The sequence below is a fragment of the Gossypium arboreum genome, chromosome 11 (assembly GCF_025698485.1).
Source record: "Gossypium arboreum isolate Shixiya-1 chromosome 11, ASM2569848v2, whole genome shotgun sequence".
NCBI classification, from domain to species: domain Eukaryota; kingdom Viridiplantae; phylum Streptophyta; class Magnoliopsida; order Malvales; family Malvaceae; genus Gossypium; species Gossypium arboreum.
This window is the reverse complement of record NC_069080.1, coordinates 119,781,531-119,808,398: the sequence shown is the minus strand read 5'-3', so window position 1 is coordinate 119,808,398 and position 26,868 is coordinate 119,781,531. Positions and strand designations below refer to the sequence as shown.

Sequence of the window (26,868 nt, the reverse complement as noted above, 5' to 3'; positions counted from 1 at the left end):
AACAAAACTTGAAAGGGCTTCATTTAGGCCCCCTATTACCATGGAGATTGGAGCCATTCTTCTTCTGGTGTCCAGTCCATATATTTTTGTCTTTTTAAGGGCTTGAATTGTCTTAATCCAACACACCACCTATGGAGGGTCCCCAATATCTGGCCCTAAAAACCAACCTAAATTGCTAATTCATGTAGTCTTCCTAATTAATTTCTCTTCCCAACCAATGATTTATGGTTCAGTTGGAATACAAATTATGTTATCAACTATTCTTCATTTCAAGAAAATCTTGGAGCAATTTTCGGTCATCTTAATATCTTAATTTCCAATCTCTTTGCCAACCATTTTAAATATGCTTTAAATCAAATATATTCTTGGATAGTTAAGATGATTATATATACATAGTTAAAACCTTGTAATTTTACATTCTCCTATTCTCCTATGCTTCAAAATTTTCAAATCTTTCATACTTAGTGTATGAGTGAATTGGATACTAATTCAATTAGATTATGACTAAAATATTATTATTTTATAAACTATATTGGTTATAATATATTCCAAGCCTCCATACTTTTTGTACATTTGGAATTTAATATCTTTACTTTTATTTCAAGAAATTTAGTCCTTACAATTCCAACAGTTAAATCATTCAAATTCTTTTGTTAAACTCAAATTTATAATAACTAAATGAGTTTTTTTTGTTTTTTATTTCAAATATCATACTAACAAATTTAACAAAATAATTTTATTAATACTCACAATTGAACTTAAATTTTAAAATCGAAAAATACGCTCACAATAGTATTCTAATCATACAAAAAGTACAAAAATTTGAAACATATTTTTATTAAATATATTATATTATTTTGAAAGTACTCTTGCCAAGGTTCGTACCTAAAAACAATAATATTCAACATATTTATTTTACCATTTCAACAACAACCTCATCTATTTTTATATAAATTTTTAATAAATATATTTTTTTCATCTAACATAATCTAAAATGAATTTATGCTTATGCAAAGCTTTTGGTTCCTATACCAAAAAAGATCAAGAAATATTTCATAATAATGTTACCTTAAAATAAATTTTAAGAATCAAATTCAAATTAACATCAATTAAAAAGTTAAATATAAATCTTTTATTATTGCATTTGTGATTAAGTAAAGATATAAATGTGAAGATAAAACATTTCAACATTAAAATGAAAACCAATTAAAGATGGTATATGGAAGAAAAATTCAGGTTGAGAAACTAAAAGCCAAAAATAAAGATTTTAAAGCATATTCTACAGCTTAAAATGTTCCCTATTGAACACTCTAAGCCAATTAATTATCTATGAACCATATTTACTTGAACAGACAACAAGGTAGCTTTCAACAACTGTGGCATGATAAGATTCTTGAAAAGATTGACAGCATAATATATGAAGGGATAAGAGGAAAAAGAAAAGGGCAAGAAACTTGAAAAAAAAGGAGTAGGTAAGATAGAAATGGATATGCTTCAGTAATAACAAGTATCATTGATTTGTTAAATTTAAAATGTTAATGTTTTCTTATTGATGAGATTAAATAACATCATCACCCTTTTTTATTATTTTTTGGTTTTAGAAGCGACAAAATATGAGCCAAAAGAAAACAAAATATCTCTCATGCAAAGCTGTAACATGGTTTTCACATCACTTTCTTCCAAATATGGCCTGAAAAGTGTGGGTTTTTTTTTTTTGAGTTCTTGTAAAATGGTTAATAGGGTTTTTTTATTTTGTTCCAATAATTGTATGTTTTTTTTCTGAACACAGTTTCCACTAATGAATCCCAACGAGAAATTGTGAAAGAAAATGTTTTCTACCGCTGGTGCCATAATTAAAACCTTGGACCCTAATGCTGGTGACAGTGGAATAAATTATCTAGAACTGAAAATGGGGGTGTTGGCAGTAATGGTAATACCATATCCTTTAGGCTGGTTGGCACTTTGCATAAGAAAAACAAAATAATAATAAACAAAATGAAAGAAAATGATGGAAGGGAGAGAGAGAGAGAAAAGAGCAATAATTACTGAAAGAAAAAGATGGTGAGGGTGAATTCATGGCATCAAGTTTTGGATCTTGTGATGCCTTTTTATTATATATCAGAGATTTTTCAACTTGCATACATGATGAGGTTAAAATATAGATAAGGCAAAGAAGTCATAAACACAAACCCAGAGGGAGAAAGGGATTAAAAAAACCAATAGGAAAAAGGGAGAGAGAGAGAAGGTGGTGACTTTACATATACCTTTGTTATTTATAGTCCACCTTCAAGGGCAAGATTCTTGGGCTCCTAACACTATAATATCATCCATTTATTTCAGGCTCAGCTTTCCATTCATTTTTTAAAGGCAAGAAGAATATGATCTAGTTCCTATAAGATCTGCAAGTGGGAAAATATAACTTAAAAGCAAGCTCCAATGGATTTGGTTCAGTTGCAAAGGCAATTTGTTGACTACAGAACCTCACTCTATCATGAGGTTAGCTTTTATTTTATTTTACTTTATTTTATTTTGCTTTCAGCTTTTGTGGTTTTTGATGTTAGATTTTTGAGTGATTAGTTTTATTGTATAATGAGTAGGGTTTTCTGGATGAACAATTCACCCAACTTCAAGAACTTCAAGATGAAAACAACCCAGATTTTGTGGTTGAAGTGGTGTCTCTTTTCTTTGAAGATTCTGAAAGACTTCTCAATGAACTGGCTAGAGCTCTGTGAGGGTTTTACCATTTTTAAACAATTCCTTTTGTTGTAAACTGAACTATCCATGTCTCTCCATATATGTTCTTAATGTGGTTTGGTTGTTGCTTTGTGATCTTAATATAGAGAGCAGCAGAGCATAGATTACAAAAGGATTGATGCTCATGTTCACCAGTTGAAAGGTAGTAGCTCCAGGTATTTTTCTCTAAATTTTTAACCTCGGTGACATTTTTTAGCTTCACATGAGATCATGGGACAACTTATGCATCACTTGTTTAGTAAACATGTTTTTTTTTTTCAATGGTTAACTTTGTACCAACATATGGCAAAGTTTGTCACTGAAAAAAATCAGTTCCAAACTGCAAATTCACTTTCACAGTTTTTGTACTGATACTCAACTGTAACATTTGTAATGTTGCAATAAAAATCTGAAATTTTAAAATTTGTATTTTATGGTCATCAATTTTTCATGTCCCACATGAAGGAAGTCCATTAATTGTATAGCTTTCTCCTATTTCTTGTTGTTGTTCATATTTATGTTGAATTTTTCATGGTAAAATGTTGTCAAATTAACAGCATTGGTGCTCAGAGAGTTCAGAAAGTCTGCATAGCCTTCCGCAACTACTGCGAGGAGCAGAACGTCGAAGGGTGAGTCCATTTTATGCCTTAAATCATTACATTTTATTGCATTTGCAGCTAAAAGTTATGAGAAGTTTGAAATTTTGATGTGTTACATAGGTGTCTTAAATGTCTGCAACAAGTGAGGCATGAGTATTCGCTTGTGAAAACCAAGCTTGAATCTTTGTTCCAGGTAAGGTTGCCTTGTAGAAGAGAGATTTTCTTTCTTTCCAAAATGGTTTTACCCTGAATTCTTTGTTAACTTCAAGGATTGATTTTTTCATTTCATGGACTGCAGCTTGAACAGCAGATCTTGACTGCTGGAGGCTCAATTCCAATGTAATAGTTTGGCTTCAAAAAGAGACCTAAAAATTATCTGCAGAGAAAAAACAAGGGACCAAAAATGATATTTTGGCAATGTAGAAAAAGTTATTTTCTTTTATCTTTGTTGGTTTTCAATTATTGCAGTTTTAGTAGGGTAACTAAGCTACTGAAGGGGATCTATCTACTTTCGAGCTTAAGCTTGTATCATATCTTCAGTGTATGAGCAATGACAAAGAATGTGAATAAAACCCTTCCAGCTCTTTCCTTTACACTGCTTTTCTTTCCTGATTTTGGATCATTCAATTTCATACTCCATTAATTATGTATCTGTTTAAAAACAACATATGGAGAAATGAAACAAAATCTTATCAGGAATCTTCCATCCTCTGGAGCAAAAGATTACAGATGTTTAACGAGATCTGAAAAGGGCAATTTACCAAACTAGTTTGCAGTCATTTTCCATTAAAAGGAACTACATTTACAACAGAAACCGTGCCTCAGAAAATCTAGACTTCTTTTGTTTCATTTTGGCATGTCTCTGAAGTAACCTCTTTAATGTCTGTACTAATATATCAGAAACTACTCAGCTTTATCCTCCCTACACCTCAAAAACATGGTTCAGACATGTCTAGGACAGTCAGTTTAGCAAAAGAAGTGAACTTTCATCTTTATCATCTGCATTTTAGACAAAAACGAGGCCTTACTAGCAATTTGGTAAAAGAACTAAAAGGGTTGGCTTGTTAATTAATGAATCAATTAGATTAATCCAACAACTACTCTTAGTTGTGAATAACAATTTGCAACCAAACTCAAAGAGTTGAGATTCCTCATGATTTTGTTGAAACAACTATTCTTATCAACAATTCCTGTTAAACTGTTGAATAACTAGCTAAAATGAATGCACATGCAACAATTTTGGTTGAATGAGTTCAACTACTATATGCATGTAGATGGAGATATTCAAAAGATAAAAACAAATGCATTGGCCAAATAAACATTATCACCGACCATTCACAGCCACAGACAGGATCCCATATTTGACGTTCTTTAATTAATGATTTATAAATTAGTTGTTACTGTTGCATTTTAGGCATTGAAAATGAAGTAGAAACCCCACGTTTTGTTGGGGTGATTTTCTCTCTTATAAAGTCTCAAAATGTTTTTATAATCACCATTTCAGTACTGGCCTGTCTCTCTATCACATTCATTGAACATGATTATTTTATATGGTCAAAACTATTGTTTTTCACATGAGTGGATGTCCCCCCTTAATTAGTTTGGAGGTAATCCTGCAAGTAAAGCCAAAACATATGCTGTAATGATAGAGCATCAAATAAATTTCTTTCATCTTTTCATAGTATTTTATAAGAATCGATATCATTATCACCCACCCAAGTCACCGACCATCTTCTTCAACGTTTTTCATGGTTTCAGGTCCATATATAATATATCACTGTACCAGTAAGAGGCTCTAGAATGTTACCTGCACTATGAGCATGTATGCTCGAATTTTTCATATATCTAAAGGATCATGCCCTTACATAAAAGATAGTTTAGGTTAAACAAAGAATCCAGATAACATAAAAAAATTTATAGAAAAAAAGTGAGGAATGGCCAATTTCTCATTAATGCAAAAGTAATAATTTCACAACCCCCACCCTGACCCTGTAAAGAAAAGAAGAAAACCTTCCAGCTGGGGGATTCCACTTTATGTTGCATAAGGTTAATATCTGAAGTAATAGAAAGGACAGAGGAATCCAAGTGCAGGGCTTATGCATGCATTGCCATGGTGTCATATACAACCACTCAGACATTGGAACTTCAAAGACATGACTCAGTACAATTTATGTAGAAGAACCAGGGAGCATAAAATGTTTCTTATGCAACCTAAAGTTTAGTACATGTCTAAATCATCACACCAGATCATGATTTTAAGTGCAAAGAGCTGAAATGTGAACCAATTGTCTGACCTAATAATATTAAATGTTGATACAAGGATTTTTTCAACTGTGTCCGGTGTGATGTGTTGTTCACTTTGAAGGTAAAGACCATCATCACGGTTCTGTCCTTCGAGACAAGTGCCTCGATAGGGGAAGGGTACCATTATATGCTGCAATGTTATTTTGTTTGCTTAACAATAATACTAGCAGGAGCTATGCTTGGTCAGATATTCATTGCTCTAATTATTCTATGATCACTAAATAATCTGTTTTTGAAGGATAATGTAAAGGTTTATGGAGGAAGCTTTGGCAAAAGCACTTCCCAAAAATCCAACTTCCACAAAATTCTCTTGATTGTCCCAAATATATAGAGACAAAAACTTCTATAGATTCTGAATGATTAGCAAATGATTAATTGCAATCTGATGATCTCACTATTAAAAAGGGGTACGCTATTTACATACTCATAATGGAGCATGCATCTTTGTTTAATGTACATATAATATTTGTAGGTAAGAACATGACAATGAAATATATTTACATTGAACTGCAGGGTGGATCTGATGATGAATTGATGGAGCTAGTAGCTCAAGCACGGGAAAAAGTAATAAATAACAGCAATGAAAGAGAAAATTCTTGTAACTTTTCCTATACTTCGCCTGCTGCTAAGCTCATACGCACTATGTAGAAGAAACTGCTTCAGAAAGATGTCAAAACTGTTGAAAAGAATGGTTAAATTTACAACAAACATTTACAACTTCTGATTATGACCGATGTTTATACTTTCTGGTTGTGAAGTCCACAGTCTTTCCTGCTCATGAAAGCTTGCAAGCACAGCAGATTGTCTGTGATCACCTAAGACCCTAGTGAAATGGTCATAATATGCCTGTGAATTAATATTTTCCAAAACCTTCACTTGTTTCCCTTGTTCTTCATCAATGGTTATCTCTCCTATCACTGTAACGTCTCCATCTGCCAAGACCTTAAGAGGCTTGGACGTAAATGTCTGGTTCAGATGTGGATTTCCAGCCAAGGTTACTGCACCAAGGATCTCTCCTAAAAATATATCCTGCAAAGACACAAAGTTGTTTCAATCTAATCTAAGTTCTCCGGCATCCATAAATTGCATTGAAAGTATTCAAGGATTTTAGCTTCTCTTCAAAAATATATGTATCATATCTGAAACTCATAAAACCTCATCATATATATGCTTGAAGGTTTTCTTAAATTACCATGTGATGATATCTATAATGTTGCTGTTGTAATTGCCAAAGTCTCGAAAGTAAACATCGGGCAAATACAAGTTCAGGAGTCTGAGTTGTGGCATTCATCCTGCTAAGAATGGTGCTGAAAGAACTAACTCTTCTTTGCATCTGCAGTGGAACAAGTATGATGCCCACAGATGAAGTGAAAACTTCCTTTGCAGCTAATGGATCAAGAAACATGTTAAATTCTGCATATTTATTCAAGGGAACAGTGAAAAGATTTCCTTTGCTATTGTCATAGACATTGCCTATGTGTCCTCCAACAATATGTATTCCCTGCATCAGAAAATATATGTGATCAATGTCATCATCTGGTCCAGGTCTCAATGCATTTTTATTTGCAGGGTGACTGAAATCTCTGATATCATATCATTACCTGAATCACCGAGCTTGCATTCTCCAACCTAAGGATCTGTGCTAAATTTGTCAAAGGTCCATTAGTCAATATTGTGACCTTGGATCCTGGATCCAAATATTCCACTACAGATTCCCAAACATCTTGAGCTGATGGCTGCCTGAGTTCGGGATTCTCAATATCTCTAGGAGCTCCATACTTGACAAAATTTGCTGCCGTATATCTGGAAAGTCATTAGAGGGCCAGTAAGCCACATATTTTAACTTGTTCTTCTCATGGTTTTTTAATTGTTATTATCATAGTATTATTTGGAATTTTATCAGTTTTTATCCACGGATAATGCTTACACAACTGGAAATGATGGGGTCAAAGGATTTAAAATGAGAATTTTCATGTTTGAACATTCAACAGATTGCACATATAAGAATGCAAATCTGAGGGCTGGGATTTACCTTCTTGGACTTCGAGGTAAATCACGAGCTAGTCCATATAGCGTGTCGGAGTCCAAGTAACCACCACTACCATGAGGGATCGCTTTGGAATACTTGCAGTCTCCAATAGCAGTGAAAGATGGATTGGCTTGACCAACTGCGAATGCATCACCAAGACCTACCGGAATGTCATCACGGCCCATCATATGTAATATATCATACACAACATCAATCGTTGCAGGAGTTGCCCAGCCTGTTGAGCTGATAAGTATTCCCTAGTTGAACATAGAAATATCAAGCATGAGGAACTTCAGGGAATCCATAACATTGGGAATAGTTATGTGTCCTGTTCCATGTAAAAGGCCTGAACATTGGTAATACTTAAATGACATTTATAGAACATTGCCATATTTGTTCACTTTAAAAGTTGCAGATGCTTAACTCATGAGATCAGCAGTTTGTATTGAGGTTAGACTTAGCAAACCCAATCCAGCTTAAAGTACCTTGAGATTAATTAATTCCACAGGTAACTTGAGGAGATATAAAAGAGCTAGAAAGTCCCCGGCGCTCATATCCATGTCGAAAACAATTGGATTTCCCCTCATCTTCTTTTCGAAATCTGGTTTATAAAGAACCTCCTTGTGGTTTGGATATTGGCTTCTGATATCAAACCTTCCACTTCTCTCAGGGCTATTTATAACCTACAATGAACAGAAGGGATGAAACTACAGTTCGGTTCCAAAAACTTACTACAGCATTTCCTGGTTACTTGTCTGTGAATTTACTAATTAAACAACATAAATTGGTGTTATTGAGAAACTATTAATAAGAGCTTACATTGAGAAAACTTTTATAAAATTCTCTCCCAAGTGAGCTTCCCTTATAATGACTGGCTTTAGCTTTCACTGCAACAAGAACACGCACGGCATCCTCTCCAGTATCTTCTTTCGTGTAACCATCCTGTTAGCATTGTATAATTCTGTCAGAAAATCAATATCATGGTTGAAAGAAGCTATGTTTTCTAAAAGATATACGATGAGTTCCTTACAGTGAGAGAACCTATAGATAAAAACTTCCATGTATAATTACCAGTACATATAAGACCTAAACTTTTTTAAATCAGCTATACTGGGTACTGGTAATACCTGACATTTCCCTTTTCCTTTCTGAAGGCAAAAGGGATCTTGCATTCCCATTTGAACATGGCCACTATGAACCCCATTCTTGTGTACATTAAACTTTGGGATTGAATATCCTGTAATCAGTGGATTTGAGCCATCTAATGCTCCATAAGGTTTATTTGAGGTAACGACCGTTATGTTCATATATTGCATCTCTGCAAACTCATTTTCTCCGTTATGATTGTGAGAGTTACGCATTGTAGATAATGCTACACCAACCAGAAAAGAGTCCCACATACAATATTGCTGCCAACATTTCATCAGTCACTTAGTTGGATGTCTGCAAAAGGGAAGAATGAATCACAAGGATTCAAGGGACATTACCTCATAAAATATATCACCCAACCAGGTATAGCGAATAATCTTCAAAGCTTGGAGGCAATATTTTGCCTCGTACGTATCCTGTCTCCTTTCAAACTCCATGAAGAAACTCTTACTTACAGGAATGGTATTTGTTGCATCTAGAGGAATAAGTGTAAATGGGATACCAGAATGCAAAACCTGCTCAAAAGAAAAAGATTCAAATACCGAATAGAGTAATGAATTCATGAATATCAAATGAAAACAACCAAAAGAACACCTTGTAGGCAGCAAAAGGATCTGAAAATATATTGAACTCAGCATATGGATTGCTATCTTGTGGATACAGATTACCAATATCAGCACATTCGATTGAATTACCAGAACCATCTTTCTTCAGACAGTTCGATCTAACCGAACCGCCCATTGCATAAATGTGCTTAACATTTTTCTTCAAGTGAGGATTGGTCATAAGAAAGATGGCAAAGTTAGTATGTGCTCCCATGAGAAACACAGTTGTAGGACCTGAAGATATTGTATCTATCATCACTTGTTGTGCTGTGGGTTGCTTAAGTGGAGTGTACCTCCTGCCACCCTATGTCATGTAGGGAGAAAAAAAGCTGTCACTAGGACTTGAAACACATTGAGAAACAAGTTTAATGAACTCAACACACCTGACAACATTTGAACTTGTCTCTGTAGAAACTTAAACTTTGTTTCATGTCCAACAATTTTTGAAAAATGGGGTAAAACATTTTTAAACTTGTTCGAGTGTCTTTTAGAAATAAGCCTTTAGACAAGAACTAGAAATGGGACCTGTGGAAGGAAAGCTTTTCTAATGCCATAGTTAGAATTGACATCAAGACGCCCTCTATGTGCCACAGGGATTGCTTGTCTATATCTACATTCCCCAGCTGTTGACATTCCCTGCCACGCAAAAAAATGTTAAAAATATCTTCCTTTTTCTTCATTTAATCATCACTCATAATTATACCTACGATAATGGGGTTCCATTATATTTATATATGTATCCTATATAGCTTGTTGATGAGACATGGAATGTTTTTATTGGTTAGTCAAAAAGGTTGAAAGATGATCCTGGACCTGGTCAATAATGGGTTGATATCCACCAACATTAGGAAGGATAGTGCCATTGGGCAAAATACCACCTTCACCTCCAACTCCCACAGGAATATCATCACGTCCCATCATGAATAGAATATCGTATAAATGATTAATGGCATGCCCTGCTTCACTCCATCCATTTGCATTCACTGTAATTGCCTGCCAAATGATAACCCCCATTGGAAATGGTTATATTTTACAATAAAGTAGTTGTTTGTTTAAGGAATGGCAACTTCACCAAATGTTGACTGGGTTTTTAGCCACTCAGTTATATTTATATATTAGCATTTCCATCAAATCTTTAAAGTATAAAATGGGCTATTAGAGTTAGATAAGCATGCAGCCACTTTTAGACTTTTTATCTTTAATGATAAACAAGGATTAATCATATGTCAATTGCTTTAAATATGACTGATGTTGCTATTCAAAGAGAGAGGGAACTGTTGTGAATAAACAATAGCAACCATGTAATGCAGTTTAATGTTGATCATTCAAAAGAGAGTGCGGGATATGAAGGTATTATCCTCTTTGGGTACCTATCGGCTCTAAAGGGTATTACCTGCAAGTCGAATCGCGTCGTGTCCTGCTTCAAAAGATAAAAGAGAGCAAAAACGTCGTCGGTATCAACATCTGTATCGACCAGAATCCGATGAGGCTGACGAACACCATTAGGATCCACCAAGAAAATCAAAGCTCCCAGACTTCCGATCATGGCTACTGCCAATATCACTCTGATAAAGATACATCTTGCATTAATATCCCCATGCAAACTTTGAAAGAGAAACAAAAACTATATCATAGAATATATATCCTTCCTAGTAAAAAAAAATCGGAAAGCAAACACGGTTCATTCCCATGAATATATGCTCAAAATGAACAAAATATAAGTGAGAAGAAGAAGAAGAAGAAGAAGAAGAAGGAGAACCTTTGACTTTTAGAGAGAAACCTTTGAACTCCATTGTTCCATACAAAGTCTAACATAGTTTACACACTATATGACTTCAAACATAACCTTTTGGATGTATGTGTATGTATGTATATATATATATATAGTGGAAAAGGCATAAAAAATGAAAAAGAAAAATGAAGATTAGTTTTGTTTATGCTAATATTTTAGTGGGGGAAATGATGGATCCCTGATGAACCAAAATGAAAGAGAATGGCGTAAGCCATAAAAGTACAAATATATGGAAACTTTATTAGGTTTCTATATTTGCATGCATACATTCCATTTGAGTTGTTTTGAAATTGAATTTTGCATTGTATTTGCATATCTAGCTACCATATAGAACAACTAATTCCCATATTTGTACCTCCATAAAAAATTATTTTTAATCCTGTGATCAATTTAATAAGTAAAATTGGAAGGTAAATTATGGTGAACATCTTTAAATTAACTAAACTTTGAGTAAAAAAGCTATAACTAATTTGATATTTACTATATATATATATATATATTTCCATCTTTATAAGTGAAAAGAATGATAAAATTTTTATATCAGATTTTTTATTTAATTTTTATACAATGTATAGAATTATTCATAATTTTTTCAATCCATAAATAAGAGGATAATGAATTTCAATACACTCAAACCTACACCTCCTACGTTGACAATAATATATATTTAATTCAATTATAAATTTTGTGAAATATATATTTTAAAAATTAAAATTGTCTATCGATTAAGACAAAATAGTAGTTCTTCCTAAAATTAAATACTCAACACGTTGGATAAAATTATTACTTTTGGTGGTAATTTTGTACTAACAATTTAGTAATTAAAAGTTGGTAAATAATAAGCAGATTATGGCATATGGAACCAAATGTGATTTTGGTTGAAATAGTGAATTGAAAAGATAAATTTTAAAGTATTGAGTTTAAATGTTATATTATGTGTCTATATTTTTTGAGAAAAATTATTATATTCATATTTCTATATTCATATTTCTGAAGTTTGTTAGATTTTACAAGCGGATTAAAAGTATGAGAAATGTATTTTAAGATACAATAAAAATAAAAAATATAAATATAAATAAATGTGATAAATTTACCTGATTATAAGATCTAAAAATTGTATTAGTGATGTATTAAATAATTACTTTTTTTAAAATTATATATAAAAATAGTCTCATTTGTTATTTTATAAAAATATTGGGGTTTTAACAATTTCACAATTAAATTAAGATTTTAACTTAATTGAAAGTGTCGTTAACTCAATTAAAACTTTAGATAATAATATAATAATTAAAATATATATTTAAAATAGAAATAAAAAGTAGAAATTAAAGACACCGAAGGTTAAAGGTTTAAATACAGTGTATTTTTGTACCAAAAAATACAATGTATTTAAATTAATTCAGTGTATGAATTTGGACATTAAAAACACACACAATGAATTTAAAGATTGCGAATAAAAAGCAGCCATGTTCACACAAATTTGTGATTGGAGAGGCTATATATAGTGAGCAAATAATAGCCACACCCCACAACTAAAATCCAAAATCCCTTATATTTTTATGGTTTTCTTTTCCCAAATTCCCAACAAATCTTGCACTTGGGTCCCGCCATTTTAAATTCTCAAACCTTAGCCTTGTTCTTTCAAAAATCCCTCCTTTTTAATCACCATATCTCCTTTCTCCACCTTAAAAACTCAAGCTTTTCAATTTCCACATACACATCCAGTACTGCCAAAAATGGCCAGAAAGAAGCCGGCCAAAAAGAAACCGACTCGTAATAAATCCCAAGACTTCCAACAACAAAACCCATCTCAAGAAATTCAAGACTCTGCCAAAGATTCGACCTTTACAGAATCTTCCAACGAAATGAACCCCCAATCTCCCATGGAAGATCCTAATGAGCAGCTTCAGAGTCTTCAGACTCTTAACTCATTACTTGTCAAGGAGAACTTTGAAAAGAGACAAGAGGTTGAGTTATTGGTTCAATATTATAAAGGCCTCGAGGCTGAATTGAGTAAGAGGAAGGAACTTGAGGGTGTGCAGAGTGACAAAAATATGGGGTTGGAATGGCAAAATGGGGTTCTTTCGGTTTATATGGAGACTCAAATGAAGGAAATGGGTGTTGAGAAGGAAAGGGAGATTGGGGAATTGAACAGTAAGGTGAATGGACTAATAAGCAGTCTTGAAAATGAAAGAGAAAGGTTGAGTTTGGTTTCTAAAGAGAGAGATTTGGCAAGGAATGATTTTGAGTTGCAGGTTAATGAGGGTAGTTTGATGAAAGCGAACCTAGTGGACATGGAGAAAAATGAGAGGGGATTTCTGGAAGAGATTGGGAAACTGAAAGTTGAATGTGATAAGTTGCTTGGGGAGAAGGAGGAATTGGAGAAGGTGAAGAGTTCAGTGGTGAAAGATAAAGACTTGTTGGAGAAGAACATTAAGGATATGGTCATGGAAGTTGAGGATTTAAGAATAAAGATTGAAAATCTTGAGAAGGAGAAGAAAGAGATAGAGATGGAGAAAATTTACCAAAGAGCGAAGATTGATGAGTTGGAAAAGAAAATGCGAAATATGGATGAGGTTATATTGAATTTCAATAAGGAAGAGGGGGTGTTGCGGTCCAAAGTTTTCTTGTTGGAAAAGAATTATGCTGAAGCAATGGATAGAGAGGCTGAACTGGCAAAAGAGATTGATGCATTGGTGGAAGAAAAGAGAGCAATAGAACAGAATCTTGAAAGGGTAATGGAGGAGAAGGATCTTGCCACAAAATCTTTGGAGACTACAGTGGCGGAGTCTGAGGATAAGCAGAGAAGAATTGACAAGTTACTGGAGGAAAGGGATGCAGCTACAAGAGTATTGGAAATGAATAAGAAGGAACTGAAGGATATGCGGGAGAAGATTGAAGACTTTCTTGCAGACAAAAGTGAGATTGAGAAGGTCAAATTTAGTGGTGAGATTAATAATTCTGAGCTACATAAAGAAGTGAGTGATCTGTGGGATGTTGTGAATAGGCTGCTAGAGGCATGTGAGGCTTATGAAAACAAGAAAAAAGATTTGATATCTGAAGTTAGCTGTATTAGAGTTTCATTTGATGAATTGACTCTTGAGAAGGACAATGCATTGAAAGTATTGGATGAGGAGAAGCAAAATGGTGTTAACTTGAGATTGAAAGTTTCAGAAATGGAGAAGATACTTGAGGAAACTGCGGAAGAACTGGCACAGAAGAAGGCTGAATTGCAGAACCTAATCAAGGAAAAGGAGGAGATGGTAAATCACTGCAGATCAATGGCTGAAGATAAAGTTGGGCTGCAGAAGGAACTTCTGGAGGCAAAGAGAACTCTCAATGATTTGAGGGCTAAAATGGAATCAACCAGCATTAAGTATCAGCAACTGTTGACTTTGTTGAAGAACACTGCTTCACGGTTATGTCAATCTAAAGGTGAAACTGATCGAAAGAAGAAGGAAGAAGCTGCTATTGCTGAAAGGAAACATGAAGAGGACATTGAACCATATTCAACAGAACTGGAGGCAATCAAACAAGCATTTGAAAACAAAGAGACGGTAGCTCAAGATTTGAAGCTGAAAGTTGAGATAATGGAGAAATCAGTTGCGGAAGCACAAAAGAAAAAGAGTTTATGGACTTTGGTCTCCTCTGCAACAACTCTTTTGGCTGCAGTAACCTTTGCATATGCTGCAAGACGATTTTGAGTGATTTGGTCAGTTGATTAGCTTTGCTTTCAGCACAATGTGACAAGTCAACGTGTATTGTTTTGCTTAGTGATAAATAATGTCTTTTTTTTTAAGTAACCTCAGGGAATGAGCATGATTTCTATATGTTAATGCCTCATATTTTTGGATTATACTGGTCTGCTGTCAGCTTGATCTTTACCATGTTGCTTATACTCTATATGTCATCAAATCAATAAATTGAAGCAGAAGTTTCTTGTTTCTGAAAATAGAGCCTTGATTTGACTATGGTAGTTGTTTGAAGTACTAGGCATCAGCTGACTAGGTATGCTTCCTCATAAGACTATTTCAATACAGGTAAATTACATGGTGTGCATATACATGCATCAGTGCAACATTTATAAGCAAACAACAAAACATACATTTACCGATATTTGTGCATCACTTCTATGGTAGTTAGACTTAGATTTTGGTAGTTGAACCTTTTCTATGTTCATTGTACCTGGTTCTACATATCCAATCATTAGGTGCATGTGAAATTATCGTAATGGACAAACCAAATGGTAAGACAGGTGAACTAAATCATCTGAATACATTGGTTGCATCTGAGTTCAATGAAATTAAGCATCAAATTTAATGATATGAGATCTCATAGTTAGGTGGGTTCTTTTTGGGCCATTGTTGTACTTAACCCAAAACATCTATTTCCCCCCAGTAAATTGAGCCATTTCATGAACTAGTTTCTATGTTCTTAGGAGAAGATCACTTAATCTTGATTGTGCTTAAATATGGTAAAAGACATTTCAACAATTTGATTTAGATAGTAGACAACAATGTTACGCTTCATTTATGCTCATCCCAATCTCCTTTTGTGTCTATAAAAAGTGATGCAGACTCATAGGACTGATTATAGCCACTAAGAACAAGTCATGTAGTATGTGGTACAGTTTATAGACCACATTAAGAGATTAAAAGAAGGTAGGCAATGGCAAAAACTTGATATCACAGAGGAACTGGTATTAGATGATACCAGATCTTAAAAGATGCCATCTCTACCTAATAAGGAGCGAAAACAATGCAGCTACCCTGCCAGGATCACTGTCACAATGTCATCTGATCTTTGTTTCAAAGGCCATCATAAAGACATAATTATGTAATAATTTGACTGGACACCAATCTTTTTCTTTAGTACTTTTTTAAGATTCAAGACCATATTACCATAAATCTCTCAAAGTAAATGGTTTGGGAGTTGGGATGGAAGATCATTACTCTTAAGATTTGACATTTTTATATCCTGATACATGGTATCATCCAGGTTGGAAAAAGGGATTGTCTTTAGAAAGGTGAGGTGAAAAACTTTTGTATGTTGGGGAGTGAGTTTTAAATTCTTCTGATAGATTGTTCCAGAGTTGGAAATTTATGACCTGAAATTTTCACATGCTGTAGATGCAATCCTAGTCAGAGCACATGACTAGAAACAAAGCAAAACAATTCCATGTGTTATTATTGTTTGTAATTGTTGGGGCAAAAAACAAAAAAGGAAAATAGATTAAGGAGAAATATGCAGAAGATAATAATAAATAGTGGACAAAATAAAACCAAAATCAATACTTGTTTCTAGCTAAGTAATTTACCCATATTTTTAATTGGTTCATAAAAGTCAATTAAACAAGGCTTGATGTGTTCATTAAAAAGGCTTAGCTGTTTTTAAAATTATGTTAATATTCTTTAGCACTATGAAAGCAAATCCTAACAGCTTACAAAAAGTGAGTGCTTCTCAAAGTGGTCCCCTTTAATGCATCCAAGTAGCAACCACCATTATATATGTGTTTGATTGCCCATTCCAAACAAGCCAATTTCTTTATTTTATGCAGCTTTCAAGCTCCAAAAAACTAGTCTTTCCATTACCAACATTCAAGAAATGACAAGAATGCATCAAATCAATCCCAATCTCAACCCATGGGCTGCTTTAGAATTTGCTTCCAATCATTTATCAAAGTGTCTGGATACCCTTTTGTCCTGGTTGGATTTAATGGATGAAATGGCAGCACGTTTTGATTTCCTCTTTCAATAATCTCACAAAATTATCTTCTGGGGGGGTTCCTTCAACTTTGGCTGATATTGTTTTTTTTAGGTGTTCTTGCCAGTCAATCATCCATCATTCCACAATATGTTAGGGTTAATCAAGCAGATAAAGCCAAAATGCCTGAGTATGATGAAACTTGTAGCTCATCGACACAATCTGATCCACTGATTCTTTTCACCTCAACAAGCAAACATAAGTTCTCAAAGCTTTGAAGCAAAAAGAAATCTCTAATCCAAAATTTCTCAATCTTATAAAAACATAGTGGTATTTACACTTTCCTAGTAAAGTACCAAACAAGGAAAGATCTAACAGTAGGCAAAAACAAAGATGAAAGACAAAATGGCTGAAACCAATTCAAGCAACATGCTTTTATATACTAAAACATATATGTATAGACATACAGGGTCACAACACCACGGAACCTTTCTAATTCATGTTCTAAAATTAGCATATATAACATTAAGCAGGCACCGATCCCTTGATCATGTACCAAATATTATCCATATATTGTCCTCATCTTCTCCTTTGGGGCAAGACGCTGGAATTTGTATTCTTAAAATTATTGGTCTGCCAAATATAGTCAAAAGGCTCTAATTGCCATAAGCTTTTTCACCAAATGCAGACCAGAACACTTATCGATCCAGCTACATGCTGAAATTCCTCTTCTTCACTATATAGGCAAGCTTGGTAGTCTATAAATCAGGAAAAAGCAAAGCCGAATAACACCATGATTAGTACGAGATCATAAACCGCAAACTTCTTAATTGCCACAAGTGGAATGTCAAGCTCCTGTCATTCACTGCTGCCTGTAGGTAAAGTTAATTCTATTAACAGTCAGAACTCACAAATTTACTTATCTCATCCATAACGATGTGGAAGTGATTGTTATTTGGCAACAAGTAGAAACCGATCGTCGCCTGTTCCATGTATAAGAGTTTAACCTCCTGGCCAGCCTTTTTGAGTCCTTCGACGAAAGCCAATTGCCAATCTTGAATAAGATCAAAGCCTGCAACCACAACAAGACTCTTTGGAAATTTGATTCCTTCAAGACTTCTACCGTTGGGACCAAATGGATTACATGCAGGATGGTCTCTGTCTTCACCTTCAGGAAGAAAAGCTCTCCAATACCAATCCCTGTCTCGTAGAGTGACAAAGTACTTCCCATCTAAACGCTTTTCAGATTCAGTTCTTTCTTGTCCACCAAACATTGGATTGAGCAATATATTTCCCAATACATCGATTCCTGATTCAACGGCTTGAACAGCAACATGGTGTGCAATGTTACCACCAGAACTATCCCCAGCCAAATATATATGAACCTTTGAATCTTTCCGACTTTGAAGCCATGATCTAGAGTTAACCCATTTAAGAGCAGTCCACCCATCATCATAAGCACAGGGATATCTATTTTCAGGAGCACGTCGATAATTCACAGAGACTACAACAGCCTTGCAAATACCTACCAATAGCCGGCATAGATTGTCATATATCGTGCTATTTGCCGAAGAATGTGCAAAGCTTCCACCATGAAAGAAAATTATAACAGGGACAACCTCCTCTGTAACAGGCTTCTCGAGTTCAGTAATATTAGGCTGAGGCTCTTCAGCACTTGCGGGTCTATAAATCCGACTCAAGAGACCCGTACCACGATCAATGAGCACATCAAATGAGAAAACCCCACCAACTGGATTCAAATTAGCAGGGACTCTGCGGTCAAGAAACTCTGCCAAGTGACGATTGAATGTGCCATCCGGTCGACGAAGAAGATTGTAGGCCAACTTAAAGTTGGAGATAAGGACCCATGTATTTAGCGGAACCACCATCTATATTAAGAGACAAAGGTAAACAAGAATTAAAAAAAGAGCATCTTCCAAAGAAACAAAATCACTAGATTATACATACATCAAGAAGCAACTAAAATCCCATCAGATCAAATCTAAAACAAAGAAGAATTTTTACCACCAAATTTATATTGACTGTCTAAAGTCATCAAAATAAATAAACAGAGAACCCTGGAGACCACAGAAATTAACAATACTCACTTTGTCACAAAAATAGTAAGAACATGTGCTATAATACTGATTTTCACAAACTAAGTATTATCCACTAAAGCAAGGTGAACAAATACATAACTAAAATCAGAAAATTCCAACTTTTTTGGAGAAACATAAAATCCCAAACCTAAATCACAAAAGGAAAATGAAAAAAAAAAAACGAAAACAATATAATACATAAACTCATATATGACGTTGAAGCTTAAAAATCAAATTAAACTGCTCCATACCCCAAAAACAGCAAAAGAATCAACTTTCCACAACCCATAACCCTAGATATTCAAATATGGAAAAAAGTTCAATAAATAAGATTGATAAGACCATCAGCTCTAACAAAAAATAAGCTAGAACTCAGCTTAATTAACCAAAACAACCCCGAAAATATATGAAGAATTCATTATAGAACTCAACTTTGACAACCCAATTCTAGAAAGAATATACACAATGAGTAAGTGGAAAAAAAAGGAGAAAATATTGTACCTTGCACTCGTTGAGGTTGATTTCATTACTTCCAGCCATTTCCCTTTCTCTAAACACTCAAAAACAAAACCCAAAAGCTTAAAACAGATCCTTGTGAAGAACAAACCAAAAACTCACAATTCATATCCCAAACCCAAATAAATAAAAAGTAAACAAAAAAAAAACCAACAAAGATGTAAATCTGATCTTATTCTCTCTTTTTTTCCACTTCAAAAGATCCCTCCTTTTGTTTTTCCTGCCGTTAGAGCTTATTATCAAGAGAAAAGATAAACAGCTTAAAAATCTCTTCAAAAGGAAACAAAGAGAGAGTAAACGATAAAAGATGAACCATCCGCACTGCAATTGAACAGAGAGAGAAGGGGGTTATATGTGTGTCGTGTGGAGTGGGTGAAGGATAGGAAAGGTGGCGCAGATTAGAAGACAGGAAAGATAGTTGCTAAAATATACATAAGGTGAAATATGGAAATGAGAGACGACAAACTGAGAGGCCAATAAGATAACTGTGATGTGGGTCCTATTGATGTGGATCAATTTCATGTTTTTTTAAAATATATAAATTTTATTTTGATTTATATTTTAAAAATGGCAAAAAAATAAAATACTTCCAATCATTATTCAAAATATATTGGGTAAATTCTACAAATGGTCACCTAATTATGCTTGCCTCCTTGTTTTGAATACCTAATTTTAAAAATTTTCAATTTAGACACTAAACTTTGAATCCATTCTTATTTTGGTCATCCATTGTTAAATTGATAATTGAATGACTTTAAGTAACTGGTAGAATAACACATTTAGCCCTCAATGCTTATACGTTCTATCAATTTGATCTTGATACTAAATAATTCAACAACTTTAACCTGTCACATTTATAAATTCTATCAATTTGGTCATTAAACACATCTTCATCATAAATTGAAACTACAAAAACAAAAAATATAATTGGAAAATGTTTGCAAGGTGAGGAATTGATTTTTTTTTTTTCAGCTGAGAAATTAGTAGTCTCTTTCTTGTTGAAGCAACATGAGAAATTTTTTTTCATCAAATTGGAATTGAACTTGAAACAACCAAAACACATAGGGAATGAAATATAGACGTTGCAAATGAAAAAAGGGATAACAAGTTCTCTGAGAACCTCTCAAAGAAGATTTAAGTACAAAAAGAACATTGTGTTTATTTTTTCATTAAAAACACTAGAATAATAGTACTCTTTCATTGCTCTTGTTTTTTATCTCCAATTTATTAGCAAAAAAAGAAAGTGATGGAAATTAGAATGGTTTCTCATATCGAATAAAAGTGCCCGGAAGCGGTGACGAAGGAGTGAGTCGCTCTGACTTTTTCCAATGAAAAAATCTTTACCATCGCCACACTGCTTACCACTTGGAGGCTCGAATCGTAAGAACACTATTCACCTTTCTTTCTCTCTTTATTTTTGTTTTTTGTTTTTATTTTGAATAAACAATTGGTTTTGTTTTGTTGGTGAAAATGTGAAGGATGTTCAAGGAATGTCCTCACCCAGATGAAAAGCAAAGGTTGTAGATGCGAAGGGGGTTAAGAATGGCAGCGAGGCAAATCAAGTTTTTATTTCAAAATAGGACACAAATGGAAGTGCTGTATCAGCAGTGCAGTTACGGCTTATGGGGCTTATTAATTTTTATTTTTGTTTCATTCTCCTTTTATTTATTTTTATCAATTCCTTCTCCTTTTATTCATACACGTTTTTTGGTTGATTTTGAAAAGGAATTACAAGTAATAATCTAAAAACAAATCAATTGAAATAATAATAATTTCCCAATGTGCTTCAAAATGAAGGAGTTTCAATTTTGTCAGCCGGAAAAAGAACAAAAAAAATCAATTCCTCACCCAAAAACAATGAGACCTTACACCCATTGAAATTTTTGTTGTTTTTAGAATTTTTATTTATGATGAAAATGTGTTTGATGACTAAATTGATAAAATTTATAAATGTGAAGGGTTAAATTTATTGAATTATTTAGAATTAAGATCTTTAGAATTAAGATCAAATTTATAAAATAAATACGTATTGAGTACAAAATATGTTTTTATACCAGTTACAAAAAGATTTTTATTATCAATTTAATGGTGAATAACTAAAACAACATTTAATTTAAATATTAATGCCTAAATTAATTTCTTTAAAATTGAATGATCAAAACAGAAATATAAATATAAATGAGCGGCTATTTGTATAGTTTATCTAAATTTATTTTAAACATTTAAGATTAACTTTTGAAAAAGGTGTACTTTTTTTTAATGATTTCGCAATAGCAAAAAATTATATTTGATTGTTTATCCAACAATGTGTACGTCTTAAAAATGATTTTTAAATCATTAAAGAATTATAGTAACATTTTAAAATAAAATGTCACTATTTATTTATTTAAAATAAAACGCGATTATTTAAATTAAAATGTCATTATTTGTGATAAAAAGAACATGATTGCATTTTCTTTTAAATAATATCATATAATTTATTTATTAAAAGCTGTATCAAGAATGTGAATTTTATATTAAATTTTAGGCTTAACAGTTTAAAATGTTGTTAATTTTTCTAAAAAGTAATTAAAATTTTATTTTATATTTAATTAGATAATTGAATTTTCAAAACGCATTAAAACGTTTTTCAAAATTTTTCAAGAAAAGTAATTAGATCTCTTTTTTTTACAATTAATTAGGTAGTTGAACTTTCAAAATCATAAAAAAAAAACTTTCAAACTTTTTTAAAAAGGCAATTAAACATTTGTTTCTTTTTTTACTTAATTGGGTACTTGAACTCTTAAAATGTATCAAAAAGCCCTTTGATCATTAATCACCCTAATTTTTAAATTAAAACAACACGTGTCATAATCATGGTGTGACATGTGGAAAAAATTATAAAAATAAATATAAATTATTAAATTTTAATTAAAAATATTTAAAATAATTAAAATTAGAAAAATAAAAATTTGTAAAAATTATACAAATGTATAAAATTTATAAAACGCATAAAAATTTCCTTTAATTATTAATTTTAACTGTTGACTTTTAAAGTTAACAATGCCAAGTTTTTTCAGTTAAAGCTATCACGTGAAATGTGATAAAATGATAAAAAATAAAATCAATAAAAGTTATAGAAAAATAATAAAATATTTCTTTTAAAACAATAATTTTATAATTTTTTATCAATTTTATATTTCTTTATATTTAAATAATTTTTTACTACTTTACAAAATTTTGTAATTTTTATATATTTATTTATTATAATTTTATTTTATCATTTTTTGTCACTTATCACATCATAATTATGACACGTGATGGCTTTAACTAAAAAAATTAAAAAATTAACTATTAAAGTTTTAATTATAGTCATATATTCAAATTAGGGCTTTAACGAATTTCTACTCCATTATTCAGGTACACATCTAATAATTTCTATAATTTTTCAAAATATATAATATTTTGTTTTGCTTTTTTATGTATAATATAAATTTTGACGAAATGTATAAACTATTTATATCATATTTTATGAAGACATTTTTTAATTATAGTCGTATTTTCAGTTGTGCATTCCCCAATAGAATAGGTCATTGATGACAACTAAAAGAAATACTTTTTTTTTTTAGTATTTATTTTTTTAAGAAAGAAACAAAAATGGGAACGGAGGGGACAAAAGCTACCGTGCGTGCGACCGATGACAGGTCACGTGAGGACAAACGGAGTCCGTCAGATCTCTTCCTCTGGGGGTGAGGCTCTATAATGACACTTTACCCTGTTTTTGACCTCAAAACCACGGAAATGCCACCCATGGGGGTAGATCATTTGATACCGTTTCGTTTTCTAGCTTTTGTCGTTTTACCGTAAGGCCCGTCCCAATTTACTTGGAATTTTATCATTTTATGTAAATCTCGAGACAGTTTACAATCAGTGTAAAAGTCGAACCCATGCTTTAATTTTTTTAAAATTATTTTATTTTAAAAATTCAAACCAAGCATTTATTGAGCTTTACCGACGTGTTTATTCCACGGCAGAAATTTGATAATTCATGTTGGAGTTTTAGGTTAATTGTATGAATAAAAATTCGATTAAATTTTAATTTAATTTATATTAATATTATTATCAATTTAAGAATATATAAATTTAAATATATTAAAATGTATTATTTTCTTTTTTATGAATTTTAAGTTAACAAGTTACTTTAGTTCTCATTCCTTAAACCCAAATACATGGAATTTTAAAATGTTGATTTTTTCATTGTAAGTAAAATCATTTTAAAAATAAAAATAATAATTGAAAATATCCAACTTGCTTCGCTTTTGATATGGATTTGATTGAATAGCGGGGTTTAATAACACGCGTGATCCAAGGGCTCCTTTGGATGCCCGTTTTCCTGTGGTGTGGTGAGATTGACTGTTATTTTAATGTAATTGTGCTGGTGGAAGCTGTTTGAATTGCACAGTATCAGTGTGTTAAATGCTACACAACACCAGTAGAAATAGAATTTTTCACTGGCCAAAAAACTTGCAGTGAGTTCAACGCAGGCATGCTTTTACCATTTTGCCTTTGTGATGTGATTTTTTTTTTTATAATTTATATACTTTAGATAAAATATATCTCATTTTATTTTTTTATCCCAATCTCTTTTATATTTAAAATTTTAGTTTTATTAAATTTAAAATAATGTTTCATTATAATAATATTGTTTGTATTTTCATGATAACAAATAATATTTTTAAGTGAATTTTATAAAAATATATTTATATAATTAATTAAAATATTTATAATAAAATATCGAATATACATTTTAATATTTTATTAAATGAATTTATAAATCTACATATTTTAATAATTTTATAAAAGTAAAATAATTTTAAAAACTTCTATTATATATCAATTCTAATCGATGTACTTAATAGTCATTTTTATTTCTCACTCATCACACTACAAATGCGTTTGGATCCAAACACACACTCCACCATTGTTTCTAATCTCACCGCTACAGTATCCAATCTTACCATTACAGTAACTAATCTCACCGCCACCGCTATTTTTAACCTCACCGGAGCTAAACACACCGCCCATCCAAACTAAGCCCAAGTCTTTTCTATGTTATATTAAGTGTTGAGTACTTTTTTTTTTTTATTGTCACTTGCTATTTGCTAACAATTACTTCTATTTTCCTTTTTGGAATTAACAAACAGTTTTTAATTTAATATCTTTCTATTTTTGGTATAATGTAAATTTAGCTCCTACTATTTAATTTTTTTATCATTTTAGTCCTAATGATTTTCTTATCACTTTGACCATTAATCTTTACATTTTAGTTAAATTGTTTTTGTTGAATTAAAATTTGATCGAATGTTAAAATTTAAACGATATCAAGATAACACATGTGTGACAGTTCACGTATACTTAATTGTTGGCATATATAATTTTTAAAATTTTTTGTATGAACTTTTTGAAAATTTTTATGTATTTTTTAAAAATGGCATAATAACTTATTTGGCTATCCAACTTTACAAAAAATTTATTTTAACCCTCTATTTAATTTTTCATATTTTTTAACCTTTAAACTTGTTTTTTTTTTGTTAAATCACCCAAAATAGATGAAAAAGTTAACATTTGTTAACTTTACTAATGTGACATACACGTGAGTTGCCTCGTGGATGACACATTAACATTTAATTAATTTTCTTTTGTGTCAAATCTCAAAATCATTATGTGTCATCCACAAGACAACTCACGTATATGTCACATCAACAAAGTTAACAAATGTTAACATTTCCATTCATTTTGGGGTGATTTGATGAAAAGTGTAAGTTTAAGGGCTAAAAGAGGTGAAAAATTAAATGAATGATTAAAATGACTTTTTTTTTATAAATTTAGAGAGTGAAAAAAATTATGAAGTATGGTTTGAGTATGGTCATGTTCAAGCATGTCGACTCTAGGATTCGAACTTGATTCAAATGACACTAAAAAGAAATCTACTTCCACTTCTTCCACCTTGATTGTCTTTTTGTATTAATTTTACTTTAATGTCTATTTTGATACTAATTTATTATTATTTTATTTTGGTTTTCACGTGCCGTTAATCGTGTTTTGTAGTTTAAGTTTTAAATTTACTTAGTAGCACAAATAATTCCATTTAATATGAAAATAATTAGATTTATTTATTATAATCTGAATGTATTAAATCAAAATCAAATTTTATATATACATATAAATCAAAATTAAAGTGTTCGGAAATAAGATAAATATAGTTATATGATAAAAGGAAAAATAATGCATGTGTCACATCGAGGTTTTCATTTCAAATTAAATAAAGAGAAAACAATGTATATCTTTTAATAAATATGTTGATAAATTGAATCAAGTTAGATTTTTAAAAATTTAAGTTCAGTTCCACTTAAAATTATTCAGATAATTGTTTTATTATTAAAAATAATATAAAATATTATTTAGAATTAATTATAAAAACACATAAAACATATTTATATTTTCATTATTTCTAAACAACAAAATCAACTAATTGGATTAATTTTGAAAAATATAAACTTTAAGTGGGTGTTAAGTTTTTAGGCATATGCATTGGTTGGTTGCATATCGCAATAGGTATGTGTACGTACTATATGCTCATTTGTCGCAAGTCATTATTTAATTGTCGAAACATGTGCCTGCCTGGTATAGAACGAGTAATGTGCCCATTTATAGGTTCAAAGACCTTTTTCTCTCCTTTTTCAGTATGAAATGAACGTATCCTACTTCAATGGCTTTACGTGCCACAGTGCTGCTCCTCCATCTATCATTATTATCTGATTTCAAGAATTAAAAACATTTTCCTTACATACATATCTGATAGAGAGAGTGATGAGATTTACTGTATTCTATTCACACTTAAAAAGGGTTATCCCTATTTTCTATAGTGAAAGCCAAAGAAAGAAAAACACTTTGGACATTTTGGGGATTCCCCCTCATCATCCACCCATAGCCACTGCCACATAAGATGAAATCTATATTGCCCCAAATGACCAATCCTTAAACATGATACCACCTCCACTTGGTTTGGATTTTTTTTTCTTTTTTCACAATGCAAGTGATTTCCACGTGTGGATAAATTGGAACCGTCCATCTTCTGATGCTCGATGCAGGAGAAGGATTTTATAGGGGGAAAAAGAGAGAGTCGAGGAATACTTGTCGTTATCCACCGTTCATTTAATACGGTTTCTTGGAAGAAGTGGGAGTGGGAGGGAATCAAATCAAAGGTGCATGTCCTTTTGCATGAACCAAGTACGTACGTTTGACAACTTATGAGTAGGTTACATCTTTCTTATTAACACGCTATAAAACTTGGTTTCGA

The 26,868-nt window shown here is 32.1% G+C and overlaps 4 protein-coding genes across 4 annotated transcripts; 2 read left to right on the top strand and 2 right to left on the bottom strand.

The window, feature by feature from the left end:
* Positions 1–1,991: 1,991 nt before the first annotated feature.
* Positions 1,992–3,925, top strand: LOC108471197 (histidine-containing phosphotransfer protein 1-like). Its single transcript, XM_017772805.2, has 6 exons — positions 1,992–2,496; positions 2,598–2,728; positions 2,841–2,909; positions 3,291–3,362; positions 3,453–3,525; positions 3,631–3,925. Exons 1-6 carry the CDS (start codon positions 2,437–2,439, stop codon positions 3,673–3,675), a joined length of 450 nt encoding a protein of 149 aa, XP_017628294.1. The 5' UTR covers positions 1,992–2,436; the 3' UTR covers positions 3,676–3,925.
* Positions 3,926–6,007: 2,082 nt separating this feature from the next.
* On the bottom strand, positions 6,008–11,405 carry LOC108471715 (nucleoside hydrolase 3-like). The gene is made up of 13 exons (XM_017773294.2): positions 11,179–11,405; positions 10,813–10,984; positions 10,233–10,412; positions 9,945–10,055; positions 9,409–9,723; positions 9,153–9,329; positions 8,793–9,074; positions 8,485–8,607; positions 8,151–8,348; positions 7,669–7,922; positions 7,238–7,439; positions 6,829–7,137; positions 6,008–6,665 (listed from the first exon to the last, which is right to left on the bottom strand). The coding sequence occupies exons 1-13, from the start codon at positions 11,232–11,234 to the stop codon at positions 6,348–6,350; spliced, it is 2,697 nt and encodes an 898-aa protein (XP_017628783.2). The 5' UTR covers positions 11,235–11,405; the 3' UTR covers positions 6,008–6,347.
* A 1,393-nt stretch (positions 11,406–12,798) lies between these two features.
* LOC108472733 (uncharacterized) lies at positions 12,799–15,163 on the top strand. Its single transcript, XM_017774290.2, has one exon. The coding sequence runs from the start codon at positions 12,948–12,950 to the stop codon at positions 14,913–14,915; it is 1,968 nt and encodes a 655-aa protein (XP_017629779.1). The 5' UTR covers positions 12,799–12,947; the 3' UTR covers positions 14,916–15,163.
* A 2,024-nt stretch (positions 15,164–17,187) lies between these two features.
* Positions 17,188–19,953, bottom strand: LOC108474120 (gibberellin receptor GID1C-like). The gene is made up of 2 exons (XM_017776029.2): positions 19,515–19,953; positions 17,188–18,803 (listed from the first exon to the last, which is right to left on the bottom strand). Exons 1-2 carry the CDS (start codon positions 19,551–19,553, stop codon positions 17,808–17,810), a joined length of 1,035 nt encoding a protein of 344 aa, XP_017631518.1. The 5' UTR covers positions 19,554–19,953; the 3' UTR covers positions 17,188–17,807.
* Between the last annotated feature and the right edge of the window lie 6,915 nt (positions 19,954–26,868).

What these genes read in the sequence shown, in the direction of transcription:
- LOC108471197 (XM_017772805.2), top strand. Translation starts at nt 2,437, where the DNA reads ATGGATTTGGTTCAGTTGCAAAGGCAATTTGTTGACTACAGAACCTCA. An exon ending in TTGAAAGGTAGTAGCTCCAG is followed by an intron (nt 2,910 to 3,290) that starts GTATTTTTCTCT and finishes TCAAATTAACAG; the next exon opens with CATTGGTGCTCAGAGAGTTC. An exon ending in GAGGAGCAGAACGTCGAAGG is followed by an intron (nt 3,363 to 3,452) that starts GTGAGTCCATTT and finishes TGTGTTACATAG; the next exon opens with GTGTCTTAAATGTCTGCAAC.
- LOC108471715 (XM_017773294.2), bottom strand. Translation starts at nt 11,234, where the DNA reads ATGTTAGACTTTGTATGGAACAATGGAGTTCAAAGGTTTCTCTCTAAA. An exon ending in TTTCTCTCTAAAAGTCAAAG is followed by an intron (nt 10,985 to 11,178) that starts GTTCTCCTTCTT and finishes TATCTTTATCAG; the next exon opens with AGTGATATTGGCAGTAGCCA. An exon ending in ATCAACCCATTATTGACCAG is followed by an intron (nt 10,056 to 10,232) that starts GTCCAGGATCAT and finishes TTTGCGTGGCAG; the next exon opens with GGAATGTCAACAGCTGGGGA.
- LOC108472733 (XM_017774290.2), top strand. Translation starts at nt 12,948, where the DNA reads ATGGCCAGAAAGAAGCCGGCCAAAAAGAAACCGACTCGTAATAAATCC.
- LOC108474120 (XM_017776029.2), bottom strand. Translation starts at nt 19,553, where the DNA reads ATGGCTGGAAGTAATGAAATCAACCTCAACGAGTGCAAG. An exon ending in TCAACCTCAACGAGTGCAAG is followed by an intron (nt 18,804 to 19,514) that starts GTACAATATTTT and finishes CTCTTAATATAG; the next exon opens with ATGGTGGTTCCGCTAAATAC.